The following is a 16,481-nucleotide window of genomic DNA, read 5'->3' as shown; positions in this document are numbered from 1 at the left end:
TCCCATGTGTTCAGTCCATCAAGCCTGGGCCTTGTAGTGCTGCGAGACTGTATACTACCTTCCGCTAGAAGTTCCTACTCTTTGTAATTACCTGCGCTACGATCTCAGGTTATCAGCTCCTACTACTAGAGAACAAGACCTGGGGGCATCCAAGTACCTGTGAGCAAGTTCAGCTCTATGGGAAAGGCGGCTGCTATAGGCAAAGCTGCTGAAGCGGTTCTAGGAGTTGATACCTGGGGCGTGAGCCATAACAGTATTCAAAAAGAGCAAACAATTGCCCGTACATGGAGATAGAAGTACAGAAAGCTTACCTGTTTAATGAATCCCTCAGATGTCCCGGGAGAAGGCTTAGTGATCACGAAAAGACAATCTCCACAAACGACTGGGATAATCCAAAGACAGCTGGTCCCTTAAAGCATTTTGTCAGGATATGACTTTATCAAAAGGGTGTAGTGCCATAGTACAAAGTCCTCTATTAAATAGTCCCCATATCCAATCATTGAGAAGTACCAATCAAGAGAGTATTTTACGCAGATTGTGGACTCAGATTCCGTCCGGTCATTTCCGCCCATGTTCAATGACATCATTTACGGTTTCGGCGATACGTCACTTCCGCTCGTAAGCCAATATTAGCAGATGCTAACATAAAATTAACAAAATATGCCCTGACAAAATAATCAAACAGTCTATACTGTGACTCTAATAACATTGAGCATAAATAATACAATTAGGCGGCAGGCTCTATAGCTCTAACTTACTTCTGCCCATAACAAATAACATCACTTCCACCCGATGGATACCACTAATAACGTTAATACAATACACAATAAAAATGATTTCAAAATAAGCCTACTCTATACATAATGCCACTATACTAAAATAATACTAAAAATAAAGAGGTAGATAGCAACAGCTATCTATATTATGAAAGCTGCCATTTAAAAAATTGGAAGAATAACATCCCATTCTCTCAATTCAATCGAATTAAAAGGAATTGTTCTAATGAGGAGGTATGAGGAGGTATGTGAAAATTCTGGTAATTGTAGTATGACACCCTATGGGTCACTCAGTGAATTTGGTGTGGCCCAGAAACTTTTGTTGTTACCTGAATGCTGAGAGAAGCTAGGTTTCATTTCCCAACACAAAACCCTGTGGGAACGGAAGACATTTTAAGAACCCTAGTGCATATGGCAGCAGTGCAGGTGCAGATGGTAAATACCCGACCCGAGGAGATTGCTCAGGGGAGGCAGGATAGAGAGGCTCCAACTACTACCATGCTACAGAAATTAACTTCTGAGGATAACTTGGAGTCATATCTAGCCATTGAGCATGCCGCCACCCGAACCAAGTGGCCACCTGGGTCTTGGTCCAAATACCTGGTTCCCTATCTTTCAAGAGAAGCACAGCGAACCTATATAGACCTAGATGAGGACCAGGATGGCGATTATCAGCGGCTAAAAACCGCCATCTTAGCGAGAGTTGGAGTCACCAGAGCAGGGGAGGCCCAACTATAACATAACTGGAGGCTCTCCAAAGATATACCAGTTCGGGCTCAGCTTGCTGAACTTGGTAGAACACTAACAAAGTGGTTGCAGCCAGAAAAGAACACTGCGGAAAGAATGACCGAAATTCTGGCCATTGACGACTGTATCCATGGTATGGACCAAGGGCTCCAAAGGTGGGCACGACAAGCAGATCCTCAGTCATATGGGGAATTGACTGCTGTAGTGGAGAGATACAGCGCCTTGCAGAATATGCCCAAACCTCCATTGCCCACTCCAAAGTTTATGCCTCGGTCAAAGACTGGCATATCGAACAGTGGACCGGATGCTTGTGAGGAGAGATTGCTGGATAAAAAGGCAGCCAAACCTGCAGTAAGTCCAATCTACTTCAAGTGCAACGAGCCTGGACGTTTGAGGGCTCAGTGCCCACCGTTAGTAGAGCATATGGATTGTTCACTAGCACACACACAACCAAGCTACCCAAGCTGCTGTGCAATGTAACCAGTTACCAAGAAGTCCTGCTTGTTCCGTGTGACTGTGTTTGGGTGCTGGCTCTGGTAGATTCGGGTAGTGAACCATATTACAAGAGAAACTGACGCATAATCTGCCTAAAGTGAAGGTACTCTGTGTCCATGGGACTGCAAGGGATATAACAGGACTCTTTTGCCTATTACTGTGAATGGACAGACAGTAACAAGGGTAGTGGCCGTTGCCCTAAAACTGCCATACCCTTTAATCCTGGGCAGAGACTTTGCACTGTTCAAACAGATCCTCCAGTAGCGAATCCAGCCGGACACGTTGGCAATTGAAGCAACGGCCAAAAGTCCAGCCTTGATGGAGGAGCTTGAGGGAACAGAAAATGAAAAGCGCCAGGATCTACTACAGAACCTGAACCAGACAATTCAAGAAAATACACCTCCTAAGAGGTGGGAGTGTAGACAAAGGAGAGTTGCACCAGTACCAACGCAAAACCAGACCCTGCCATCATTCATTGGCGAAACCTCGGATGAAGGGCCAACGCCTCCCAATGAGGACTCAGACTGGGCAGGATTGTCTAACTTATTTTCACTAAGAGTCTTTGAGCGAGACCAACTTGGAGATGTTGCCTTAGCTAATGTCTATAAGAATGTGGTTGAGATTAATGGGGTAGAGAAGGCTAACAAGCCTAAGGTATTGCCTATTATATGGCAGAATTCACAGCTGCCACATAATACATTAATCAGAGTTACTGCAGAAAAACAGCAGATTCTATGCTTAATGCAGCCATATGTCTATTTGTTCTGCATTTGAAACATTCTACTGGTTTAGTAAGTGTCCAAATAGCATCCAAATTTTTTTTATGACGAGAAATTTTGATGGACCCCTCTATATATATATATATATATATATATATATATATATATATATATATATATATATTCTGGAAATACTTTGGAGCCCACATATTCCTAAATGTATTAGGTTTTTTTTATTTTAAAAATCACTGGGTCTATCTGTCAAATTGACTTGACGTCATCATCTAGCATCAAGGAGCGATGGTTTTTTAAAATTATATATATATATATATATATATATATATATATGAAAAAGCATTATACTTTGAAACGAAGGATATCAATCAATCATTCACATTTCTACTAGAATAATTAATGGGTCTGAGGAGAGAAGATCACAATAACTGTACAACCTCAAGTTAAGCAGATTGTAGATATTCACTGACTTAAGTAGATCACTGACTGCTTGTTCATGAAAAACTGTTAATTTGAACAATTTATGCAAATTCTAAGAAGTTGCCCTTTGGGAATGTTTTTTTTCAGGACTTTAGATGATTACTCTTAAAATTTAAAAAACTGTTTTGAGGTTTTAATGAAAGGTCTCTCTGACCAAGGACCCACCGCTGACCGAGAGCTGTATTGCTGGGAATTTGACCAGTGTAGAATGAAAAGTGCTGGTAAACTTAAGATTAACATGATTATTATTAAGGTTATTGTCACGGGCACTAGGAGTCTTTGCCCAGGAAATCACCAGATGTTGGCTTACCAGAGTAATATAGATGGTAATAGGTACTCTGGTAGCAGGGTGACAACGGAACTGGAGGAACAGCAGATGGTGAGAGAATGCTCGAGGAAAGTCTATGACTAGCAGCACTGGTAGTGAGTATATAATTGAACACGAGGAACTGGATGGACAAGGAAACGTGAGGGTAGTCAGTGGTCTGCGTATAGCAAGTTGTACCACTGCTATAGTGAGGAGGAATGTCCAGAGGTAGCGAGGAGGTAGTGAGAGTCAGCGGTCTGCGTATAGCAAGTTGTACCGCTGTCTAGGTAAAGGAATGGAATCCAGGTGAAGGTAGATAACAGGGAAGTCAGTGGTCTGCGTATAGCAAGTTGTACCACTGCTATGTGAGAGGATACTTGAAACTGGTGTCACAGGGAACTGGAATCAGTGGTCTGCATATAGCAAGTTGTACCACTGCAATATATATGTGAGGAGGGCACGAGGAGATGAATGCTATGCAGAGTATACACGGGTACACAGAACTTGATCCCACGATGATATCACAATACAATGATAACAGAGCAGCACTGCTAAAGTATACAAAGTCACAATAACAATCCAGGCAAATAGGAGACAAAGTCAATGGTAGCAATAGTCTCAGTGGATAGAGGACTCCGGAGGAGAACACAACACAGTCCAGCTAGATATGCAATACACCAGCAAAGTCAATGAGAAGTATGCATACCGCGGTTCAGGAGAGCAGGCTGTCAGAGAGGCGTGCAGGGATACCTGAACGGCTGAAGGCCGGCAGGAGGAGAGATCACTGGAAGGTGGAAGCGGTAATCAAGTTGGTGCAGCGCACGGCGGGTAAACCATAATGAATGAGGCAATACTCTGGAAGCAGTAGTAAATGGAACTGGAACTTGAAGAACACGGGAGAGTTGAGGCGGTCTGAACTCCAGTAGCAGAGATGGAAGCAGCGGAGCGCTGACCCGATGAACACAGGAGAGTTGAGATGAGCTGGAACTCTGTAGAAGCAACAGAGGCAGCGGATAGGAATCAGCTGGCTGCAGACACGATGAACACCGGGGAGTTGAGGTGAGCAGGAACTCTGTAGAAGCAACGGAGGCAGCGGATAGGAATCAGCTGGTGCAGACACGATGAACACAGGAGAGTTTGAAGTGAGCAGGAACTCTGTAGAAGCAACGGAGGCAGTGGATAGGAATCAGCTGGTGCAGACAAGATGAACACAGGAGAGTTGAAGTGAGTAGGAACTCTGTAGAAACAGCGGAGGCAGCGGATAGGAATCAGCTGGTGTAGACACGATGAACACAGTAGAGTTGAAGTGGTCTGGAAACCACAATAGAAATAACAGGAATCAGCAGGAGCTGAATACATGAGGAAACACAGGAACACCTTCAGAGGCTCATGGGAATGAGACTCCAAGATGAGGCCACGAGGTATTGACCACAGGTGCTTTAAATAGGGAGTGTTGCCTGATCAGCCAATTAATGAAAAGTAATAGATACTGAAGGCTTGAAAGGGCTGCACATGCGCAGACCCTCAGGATGGCGGACGGCCACGGTTCCTAAACACACGAGAAGTAGCACTCACAGTCTGGTGACGAACAGTTATCGTGCAACCAAGCAATAGAAGAATCCCATCCTAACAAGAAAAAAATCCTCAACATGTTTTCCATAGAGTAATAAATTTGCACTGAGCAGGCTACCCAAAAATATTCCTGTTCAATACATTCCATACACAAGTTAGCAAAGTTAGTCTCTAAGGTATGATTGGATAGACACAACATGAGTCTGTAGAAAAGAATCAATTTAGGACGATACATTTGTGGTTTTGGAACTGACTCCTGAAATAATGGAATGCCCTGTGGGGTTGCAAATTTGCTTTCTCTTAAATCTCCTGTTTGAGTACATAGTGCACCTCTCTTGTGGCAGCTATGACTGTCTTGAATACTGTCAAATATTTATGTTTTAAATAATGTTCTTTGACTTTGTGTGTTATTGTATATTAATAGAAGTGTTTTGTTTTTAAGATTGTTTTAATTTAATTTTGTCATTTAATAGTCTGAATTGAGTCCTTATGCTGATGGTCTTTTTCCAGTTAAATACCTCAGGTAAATAACACACACTCCAAACCTCTGATGAAACCACACTTTATTGGTGGATAAACACTTCAGTTATTATTATGCATTTACACACCTTTAATTAGACTGCAGCTATAATAATCTGCTGGAATATATTCCTCCTCTACTACAAAACTATTAGGAAAAGGCTAGATTTTACTCTGTAGCGGTTTACATTTGTCTGAATGAACTTCAGTCAATTGCAGTCACTCCTGCAAGTCACTTACATTCAAAACAGTGTAACCGCTCATCATGCTTGAATTGTACCACCCAGAAATCCATAGAGCTTCAGTGGTCTAATACTGAGGATTTACTCTTATATTGCCTAAAAGGACCTACCTGGATCATTGTGAGGGTTGTGCTGCTATTGATGCTGCAACACAGAAAAATTATATTTCAATTTGCAGAAGTTTCCAAATGCACTTTATTTTACCACTGGCTTTTCTGTGAATAAATTACAGCCTATATGGAGATTAACTGTTCAACTTATTGGGAACATTTATGCAGGGTAATGCTTAACATTTCAGATCCCGGGATTGTATCATTGTTCCGAATGTAGCTCTGAACTATAAATTATTGGTCACTTTACTTTTCCTTCTGATTTCATTTATCTACTATATAAATGCCTAGTGGTGTGTGTGAAAAAAAAAAACCCAAGCTGCAGCGCCACCTGCTGGGCAGAGTTATACACTGACCTATATATTTCTTGAAGGAGAAGTGACAGTTGGGAGTGGTTGGTGGTTGCCGGGGGTGACAGTGGGGAGTTTTTAACACCTTAAGTAGCTTGATGAAGGATGTGGCGATAAAGATGAAGGATGAGGTGATGGAGAAAAATGATGAGGTGGTGACATGTGGACAAAACCACGTTAAAAAAGGGTGCTTGCGTCGGGAAGTAACGCTCTTCCCCTGAGGAGGCCTGGGCTATGGCCCAAATGCATGACAAGAACCTTTTTAACACCTTAAGTAGCTTGATTTGACTAGAATGCATGAGTATCATGCACGGGTTAACTTGTGTCTCATATATATACAGTTGTTAATATTGTTTGATGGATGTCCATCCAATGCTGAATTTCATTTTAACTGCATGAGATAAGTAGATAATGAATAACAATGATTTTGTTATCGCTCAACTAAATCCAAAAGAAAAGGAAAAGTAATAGAACATTTTCTGGTACATTAGATATATTCTAATACTAACATAATGCATGTATGCTTCTCTATTTCTAGGCTGTGCTACAGGGAAAACCTTGATTGACATTAGTTGTGGACCCATCATCCATCACCTTCTTTCAATCTGTGAATTCATGGAAGAAATTACAATTCTAGAATTCAATGACTTTTGCATCAAGGAATTGGAAAAATGGATAAATAAAGATGCAGACGCCTTTGACTGGACTCATACCTCAACAATCACAGCAGAATTAAAGGGAAGCAGGTTTGGTGACCCATTTTTATATAATTTTATTATTCATCTTATATTATCACAATAAAAATGAACAGGACAAGCAGAAAAATACCCAATTTATTTTAATAAAACAGTATTAAACTAAGAAGTTATCAGGTCTAATATATTTATGTAGCTTCAGAATTTGTTATATGCTTTTATAATTTCATGAGTGTAAATGTGGCACAACCATGTGTCCTCCAAGCTGTTTCATAGTTGCTCTCATCCACAGTAATGTAGATGTGTGGCTTGCCAGTTTTAGTAGTAAATGCTAAAGTGGCATTACCCTATTTAACACAGTATAATGTAATAAAGGGTCATATATACAGTATGCAAGAGATAATATTTTCTTGACAGTTAATAATAAATGCAAAAGTCGTACTTCATATAAACTGTAATTAAATGTGAACATCTCCTTTGTTTTTCTCCTTATAAAAAATGAAATACGAACCTACTTTCCGGCAGTGGTCCAAATAATAATGTCAAGTAATGCAAAATAAAGCTGCAATTTTATATTATTATTGTTATTATTATTATTATCTTTTTTTTTTATATGACACAACAAGAGTTCTGCAGTGCCATACAGCAGGTAGGACGAATGAGTAAACAAGAACAGCAACATGACAACACAGCAGAGAGGGCCAAGCTCATAAGAGCTTACAATCTACTGGGGAGGGGGATGGAAACAAGAGAGGTTTACATGGAAAGCAGATGTTTTTGAGGGATGGGGAGGTGTTGGGCAGTGGATTGGTAGGCTTTAAAGAACAGGTGGCATTTTAGGGAATGTTTAAACCTTTTCAGTCAGCAGGAGAGTCTGATAGTCCAAGGGAGAGCATTTCAGAGGTGAGGTGCAACACAGGAGAAGTCTTGGAGACAAATGGGAAATGAGGTTACCAAAGAAGAAGTGAGATGGCGGTCATTGGAGATGGAGAATTGTTTGGCAGAGAGGGGAGGTAGAACTGGAGCAGTAACAGAGGATGAGCAATCTTGATGCAGCACTGATAGCTTAAAGAGGAGAGAGGCTGGTGAGGGGGAAGGCAGTCAGCAAGAGGTTGCAATAATTGTGGAGATTATGAGAGAGTGGGTTGGGTGAGGGATTGCATATGGGGTGAAGGAAAGGTAGGAGGATGGTGCGGGCAATAAGATCAATTTTTGACCTGTTCATGTGAGAATTCACAATACTAGCTCCAGATGACAGCTGTCAGAATACAATTCATAATGACAGCTACACACACCTTTTTCAATTCCTGTAACCAGCACTCTAATAAGAACAGCAATCTAGCTAGTCACCTCACTTGGACTACTGCACAGTTTTCTTTACTTTGCAATTAGCACTTCAGTGAAAAGGTCTAGTCAATCAGAACAGTTTATTTCACCTATTATTAGCCTTTATAATGTCTCTCAGTTCCACCAAACTTTTGCAGGAGCGAAGTTTTGTTTTAGATTTCTGGACTTGTGCATTGAAGAACTCTTGTTTTTCTTGACTGTACATCATGATTCTAGTGTCTCTAGTCCTTTGACCTTGGCTTTGTCCCCCACTATTCTGCCTTCTCCAATCCTTTGACGTCAGCTTCGTCCATCACTATTCTACCTTCTCCAATCCATTGACTTCAGCTTGTACCTCATGACCTGTCCTCTCTGGACTAAGCTGCTTGGTCGGACATGGTTTGTCTCTGATTGCTAGCCAAGCTAAGTAGTTCTTTCCTGGACGCTGCCATCAGAGAGGCACTGGACACCTGAGAGAGGAAGGATGGTTAGAGTTCAGGGGAGAAGAGGTAGATATGGGGGTTAACTGTGCATAGGTAATAATGGAGACTGAATGAGCTGATGAGTTCAAGGGAGGATATGCACAGAGCAGGGGGCTGAGGACGGAGCCCTGTGGCAAGCAGGGAGGGTGGCAGAGGAAGAAGTTAGAGGTAGAAATCCAGAAGGAGCTGTTGGAAAGGTAGGAGGTAAACCAAGAAGAATAGTGTCACTAAGGCCAAAGGTTGTTTGTAGATGAGAAGCTACAGTATTTTGGATGCACAAGGAAGGAGAGATATGGTGGTTGTTTGAGAGTGAGGCATGGTCAAGAGTGTTTTTTGTTTTTTAGATGTTGTGAGATGACAGCATGGTTGAAGGAAGAGGGGGTGATGTTGATGGAGAGGGACAAATTGAAGAGGAGGGCAAGTTGAAGGGAGGCATTGGAGTGGAGGAAGTGAGGTAGGAGAGTATATTAGAAAAGCATGGGCTTCATCATCAACAGTGGGGTGGAGCATATCAGGGACTGGGTGGGAGGCAAAGCAGGGTGTAAAAGGAGGCTAATTCAGCAGGAGTGAGGAAGAGGGTGGGAAAGGGAGCCGGAGAGAGGACATTTAAGGTGGCAAAGAGGTGGGAAGGGGTTGTAAAACTTGGAGGAGATGAGAGATTTGAAGAAGGATTGTATGGCAAGGGAGAGGGTGGAACTGTACAAGTAGAGGATGAAATGAAAAGTGGAAGAAGTCAGAGAGTGAGCAACAATTCCTCCAATGACATTCAACAGTGCAAGATCCTTTTTGCAGAAATTGGGACAATTAGGAGTGCCAAACTTGAAATTTGGTATTCGGGGAGCTGAAAGGGGTGGCAGGAGCAGAAGAATCAAGAGGTGAGGGTATGTTTGTAGTGGGAGATTGTCTGTTTGGGGCAGGCCAGAGAGGTTATTGGGGAGAGGAGAGCTTCATGCAATGAAGAGAAGATTGGTATTATTAGACTATGTTTAGTGAGGGAGGATTTAGGGAGAAGAGGAGTGATTCAGCAGCTGAAGGGGAGGAGAGAAGATGGAGGTCAGAAAGCAGGAAAGAAGAGTTGGAGAAATCCGATAATGTACTTAGAAATATTTTGTCCAACGAATCAAGAAAATATGTATACACTACAGAAAATAATTTTAAAATACTTGTAATGTATTAAAAAAAGGAGTACCGTATATACTCGAGTATAAGTCGACCCGAATATAAGCCGAGGCACCTAATTTCACCACAAAAAACTGGGAAAACTTATTGACTCGAGTATAAGCCTAGGGTGGGAAATGCAGCAGCTACTGGTAAATTTCTTTAATAAAAAAAACTTGTCTGCTGATCCACCTCCACTGTGTTTGCAGGAGAGACTGACACTAACATCAAATAACACTAACACTTTTTAAGACACTGTGGTACACTATTCAGAAGAGCATACAACTCCAAAACTTCAGGACAAGTCAGGCAGAGTAAACAAATACAATTTATAGGAAATAAAACTGTAACCTTCATGATCTGCACTTGTACAGAAATGTTCTAGAGCTCCATACAAGGCTGCTTATAAACAAAGGACTTCAGTACTAGTGAACAAAATGCAGATGCTGCTTAAAAATTCATACCAATGATGCTGGCTGACATGAAGAAGCCATGTGGGGAAGCGTATGTGCCTTATGTCGCAGGTCCCCATGAAAACATGTTGCTATTATCAGCGGTTTAAGGATGTCCAGGAAATAGGTAGATGTAGCTATACATTTCATTATCTACTCAGCGTTTTCAAATGTGAGCAGGAATTCGTTCGAGTTATACAAACTGCATGAGAGAGAGAGAGAGAGAGATCTTTTACTAACCTCTGCAGTGGAACGCATGTGCGTTCCACAGACAGGAAGTTCGGCACTTGCATTGCAAGTGCCGAGCTCCCTGTCTGTGGAACGCACATGCGTTCCACTGCAGCACTAACGGCAAGCACCAAACTATTCTCCGTTAATATTTTCCTTCACTTTCTCTTCAGCCCTTAAGCGGGCTGAAGCTATGGAGGCAGGCACCACCCTCCTTACGGCCCTGCATTGTGGGCTTAAAGCATCACTCGAGTATAAGCCGAGGGGGGTTTTTTTCAGCACAAAAATTGTGCTGAAAAACTCGGCTTATACTCGAGTATATACGGTATTTATTAATCCATATAAGGAGGCACAATTATTTATAAATAAATGCATGGAGACACACTCAGTTATTACTACAAGGGAGCACAAGATTTATTTGATGTCCCTGGTATCCACCAGAGAAAAACAAGCCCGCGCTCGGTATATCCCATATTATATGTAGTACCAGCTGCGTGGCAATATAAATGCCCATTTATGTATACAAAACAAAAAGACAGTCGTCAGCGCTTATCATGTAAACTGCATATCTGTGTGTGTCTAGCAAAATGAAAACATGAGGTATCAGTTCATATTTTGATCAAAAGATTTAAGCCTGCATCCCAACATCAAGGACACCTCATTATATGCAGGTCCTACACTGACCTATATGCTTTAAACACCATTAAAATGCAGTTAAAATCAGATGCACTCGCCTCCCAGGTATAGGGGTTTACATCTAGCAAGGGCTGGCTTGTGTGACACACCCAAATGTGCCTTAAATAGGCTTAGTGTACAGCTGCTATGACAAAAAGGCAATATTTTGAAACAAAACCAGAGAAAAACAAGCCCGCGCTCGGTATATCCCACATTATATATGGTACCAGCTGCTTTGCAATAAGCCTGCGCTTACCCAGCACTGAGTAACAGGTGGGGGTCAATGCTACTTAGAGATTGGCCAGGCATCTTCAGGTGTGCGGTCCCCAATGTTTATTTGTGCTCCCCCATAGAGAAACAGCCAGATGCTGGCTAACATGGCCTGTTGCACACAGGAAGGAAGGGTACTGTAACAATTAAGCTATTTATTTTCCTTTGGTAGACAAGCTTGAGCTATCTCGCCTCTCACAACCACCTCTCTTTTTATTGTGTGACTTTTGGTCTCTTTTTGAGCAGAGCTTTCTATTAATTGAAAAAGTTGTGATAATAATTTTGAATGTGGCACTTTGTAAAACTGCATTTTTCCTGCGGTTTGGCTTTAGTAAATCTGCTCACAATCTCTTACACACAACATTATCAGGTCATGATTTTGTGTGTTTTTCTTACATTGCCTCTCTATTGACTGTTCCTGTGTGGACCACCGTGAAAAACTGTATGAGGATGACGTATATAATAGGATTCACCTTTCAAAATAGCAGACTATTCATATGAACTATTTACCTGTCTCCTCTAGAATTACCATATTAGTTGTTATTTAAATACCTATATACAGAAATGTAGTTTGGCACTTTCACCATCAAATCATATCAGATATATTGGATTCCAAATCTATTTGGACTTTCTGTAATGGTCTTTCTCACTATTAACTTCATTCTATAATTATATTTATTGGCATTCTGAAGACTGATAACAAAAACCTTAGTATTATATACTCAAAATAGATTCATCAATATGCAATTAAAAATATAGCATTGTAGCAGTGTTTCCATGTTAACGTAATTTACATTTTGACTATACTCCTAATACCTTGTTCCCTTGTCTCTATGGATACTTATATAAGAAACATGTTTGTTTGTTTTCCAGTGATGGATGGCAAGAAAGAGAAGACCTGCTGAGAAGCAAAGTGAAACACATTGTGAAATGTGATTTCTGCAAAGATAACCCTACGGATCCCATAGTGCTGCCAAAAGTCGACTGTGTAACGAGCATATGGGCGCTGGAGAGTATTAGTAAGGACAAGGACACTTACTGCAAAAACCTGAAAATAATATCCTCTTTAATTAAACTAGGAGGGTATCTTATAATATATGGAGATATTAATACTTCCTATTTTAAAATTGGGGATCAAAAGTATCATGTCTTAACCTATGATGACAACTTTTTAAAAAAGGCTCTAAGTGATGACGGGTACAAAATTGAACATTATGAGAGCCTGGAAAGAATAACTACCTCTGATCTTGTAGACCATGAGAAACTTGTTTGTGTCATTGCCAAAAAAGTGAGTGAGGCTTAGAACCAATTAGGCTATTTCACTAATTAAGCAGTTCCTTTTTCCATTTTAAGGTGGATTGTCAAAAACTAAATTAGAGATTTCTGATTAATAACCCACCTATAATTCTTAAATGTTAGGCATTCCAGATAAGTTTAAGTCATTAAAATAAGCTTACTTAAAAATTATATTAAATTATTCTTTAAAACTTTCCCAAATAACTTAATAGCTTAATAAGCATAAGAATTACTATCATCATCATCCATATGCAATAGCATTAGCCAATAAATGGTTATAAAATGAAATTGTGGCTTGTGTTTTTGTAACAATTTATCCAGGTTTGAATAAAATAAACAAAATTATCATTAATCATTATTGACATCACACATCTGATCTCCCACTCATACTTTTTAGTTTCCCTGAGAACAGTTGTATTATATTATCTGCTTCTGACAACAAACTCTGCAGTCATCTTGGACCGTTGAAGGAATAACACTTGTCCTGTATCACAAGATACTGCAACATAAAGAAAACTTTAGAAGGCCTAATTAATAGAAAAATTAACATCTCATCAATTGTAGATTAAGACTGCCTCGGCTTCCTGGCTGTTCAAAGAATATTGTCTTCCAGGAGTATGATCCCTTAGATTGTACGCTCCTTCGAGCAGGGTCATCTCTCCTCCTGTCTTCACTTTAACTCTGCTCTCCAGCTACCTTGCCCTCCTCCTCCCCGTTCCCTCTTGCTCCCTCCTCTCCTCTCTGGGGGTTTTCCTGCCCTCCGTGCCCTCTTGGGCTCCGCCGTATGCGGGACCTTCCCCTCTCCCTGCCCCTCTAGCTGTGCTTTGAGATCTCGGAGTTACTGTGCATTTTGTTTACTGTATCGTGCTGTCTCACCTTGTATTGTACTTGTTTGTCCCTGTACGGCGCTACGGATACCTAGTGGCGCCCTATAAATAAAAATTAATAATAATAATAATAATACCAACTTACATTCTCAAAACTGTATTGTCTGGTAGTAGCAGATAGAAAATACAAACAAACGAAAGAATTTAGATTTTCTTTAATATAAGAAAATATCTTAGTTCCTCACATCATTTTTTTTGCATAAGTAAAGTATCATTTAGGGAGTTTATAAATGAAAATTATACTGTATACTATAATATATTAAAAGCAATTGATTTGGTAACAAAAAAATTGTTCAGTTTTAAACTTTAGAAACATAGAATTTGACGGCAGGCAAGAACCGCTTGTCCCATCTAGTCTGCCCAATTTTTAACCTATGGTAACCACAAACCCTATTTGATTGTTAGTTCTTTTTAGGGATATCCTTATGTATATCCCAAGCATGTTTAAATTGTTCTACTATATTAGCCTCAACCACCTCCGATGGGAGACTATTCAACGTATCTACTATCTTTTCTGTGAAGTAGTTTTTCCTCAAATTTTCCTTGAACCTACTTCCCTCCAGTTTCAGTGCATGTCCTCGTATTATAATACTTTTCTTCCTTTGAATAATGATTCCCTCCATTACCTTGTTAACACTCTACATATATATGGAAGTTTCTATCATATCCCCCCTTTTCCTTCTCTGCTCTAAACTATACATATTAAGATATTTAAGTCTTTCCGGGTAAGCTTTTTGCTGTAGGCCATGCACCATTTTCATTGCCCTTCTTTGTACAGTCTGTAATGTATTTATATATATCCTTCTCCAGAATTGAGCACAGTATTCTAGATGAGGTCGTACAATGACTTATACAGTGGCATTATTACTTCTTTCTGTCTGCTACTGATTCCTCTCACTATGCAACCAAGCATCTGACTTGTCTTTCTCATTGCTTTGTTACAGTGCTTACCTGCCTTTAAGTAACCTAAAAGAGTGACTCCTAGATGCCCTTTCATCCTCAGTAGGTTCCGTTATAGTGCCATTAATACTATATATTGCCTTTGTGATTTGAGACCCAAGTGCATAATATTGCATTTCTTGGCATTAAACCGTAGTTGCCACTGTCTTGACCATTCCTCTACTCTGCCTAGATTATCGATCATTTATTTTACCCCTTCTGGTCTACTCTGTTGCATATGTTTGTGTCATCTGCAAAAAGCCATACTTTATTTCAAAACCATTTGCAATGTCACCAGTAAAGATCTTAAAAGCACTGGTCCAATTACAGATCTATGAGGTACTCCACTGGTAACCTTTCCCTCCTGTGAATGCACTCCATTTACTACAAGTCTCTGTTTTCTATCCTGCAACCAATATCTTATCCATTCAAACATCTTATAAACCAATCTCAAGCTTTTGCGTTTATTTAACAGTCCGCGATGTGGGGCAATGTCAAAAGCCTTACTAAAATCTAGATAAGGTACATCTATGGCCCCCACATGATCTATTACTTTAGTCAGCCAGTCAAAAAAGTCAATAAGATTTGTTTGACATGATCTCCCCCCACTAAATCCATACTGTTTGGGATCATCTAAGTTACTGGATTTGATTTTCTACAACTTTTTATTTTAAGAGTGTTTCCATCAATTTCCCTAGTACTGATGTAAGGCTTACTGGTCTGTAGTTGCTCAACTCTTCCTTGCTTCAACTTTTGTGCAATGGGACTACATTCACTCTTTTCCAGTCCTGTGGAATTACTCCTGTAGCAAATGACTCGTTGAATAATTCTGTTAATGATATTATCAGCACCCCTTTAGGGTGTTCTTTGATATAACCCATCTGGCTCCATTGATTTATCCACTTTCAATTTTTTTGCTCTCCTTCTCCTCTGTAAATGTACTTGTGTCTACCTCATTTTTATGAGCATATTTGCAAGTTAACTGTGACCCCTTCCAAACTCTTTCTGTAGTGAACACTGAGCAAAAATAAATATTCCAATGATCTGCCTCTCACTCTCTGTCTTTAGTCTTATTATTCCTCCTTTTGTTTTCTCCTTTCACTTTTATACCTAAAAAACGTATGCCCCCTTTACCTACTGACTGGGCCATTTTCTCTTCAGCTTGTGCCTCTGCACATCTGATTACCTTCTAATTCTCCTTCTTTCTAACAAGATACACCTCTTTGTCTTCATTATTCTGAGTCTGCTTATATTTCCTAAAGGCTTCCTGTTTTGCTTTCACGATACTTGTTACTCCTTTTCCTAATGCTTTTCCTAACCCTTTTGATACAAAGGTCTGTTGCTTTTAGTATTCCATTTTTTAATTTCCCCCACCTCTTCTGAACTTCTTTTAAGTTCCTCCACTCTGTCAAAGAGTCACTGTGACAGGATGGACCACCTATGCCATCCTGTCTGTTGTTGCTGGGAACCGGCTGGGCTTACTTTGCCACCGTTCCCTTTTGGTATCCCAAATGTGCCCTCTAACCACAGTAGAAGGGGTTTACAAATGCTGGCACCACTGGACTCCTTACCGGCATCCAGAACTGGGTTTATTCTGTGAACTGACGCTGCGAGTGTACCCTGTTACTGGTGCACCTGGGCTGGTACCCCTGACCTCTTCCTATGGATCAGGGTTGCAGTGGATGGATCCCCCGAGGCCTTTCACACTGGCCAAAGCTGCTGGGTAGCGGGCAAAGCGGTG

General features: G+C 40.6%; 1 protein-coding gene across 1 annotated transcript in view; it reads left to right on the top strand.

Annotated features, from left to right (window-relative positions):
• Positions 1 to 13,072, top strand: part of LOC142103903 (nicotinamide N-methyltransferase-like) — a 30,788-nt gene extending 17,716 nt beyond the window's left edge. The window contains exons 2-3 of the mRNA XM_075188280.1: positions 6,871 to 7,078; positions 12,492 to 13,072. Of these exons, the coding sequence (XP_075044381.1) occupies positions 6,871 to 7,078; positions 12,492 to 12,921 (638 nt within the window). The 3' untranslated portion in view covers positions 12,922 to 13,072. The remainder of the gene's footprint in view (positions 1 to 6,870; positions 7,079 to 12,491) is intronic.
• The last annotated feature ends 3,409 nt before the right edge of the window (positions 13,073 to 16,481 follow it).

The sequence above is a fragment of the Mixophyes fleayi genome, chromosome 1 (genome assembly GCF_038048845.1).
Source record: "Mixophyes fleayi isolate aMixFle1 chromosome 1, aMixFle1.hap1, whole genome shotgun sequence".
Taxonomy (NCBI): domain Eukaryota; kingdom Metazoa; phylum Chordata; class Amphibia; order Anura; family Limnodynastidae; genus Mixophyes; species Mixophyes fleayi.
The sequence above is the reverse complement of the archived record's forward strand: the minus strand, read 5'-3'. Positions and strand labels throughout refer to the sequence as shown.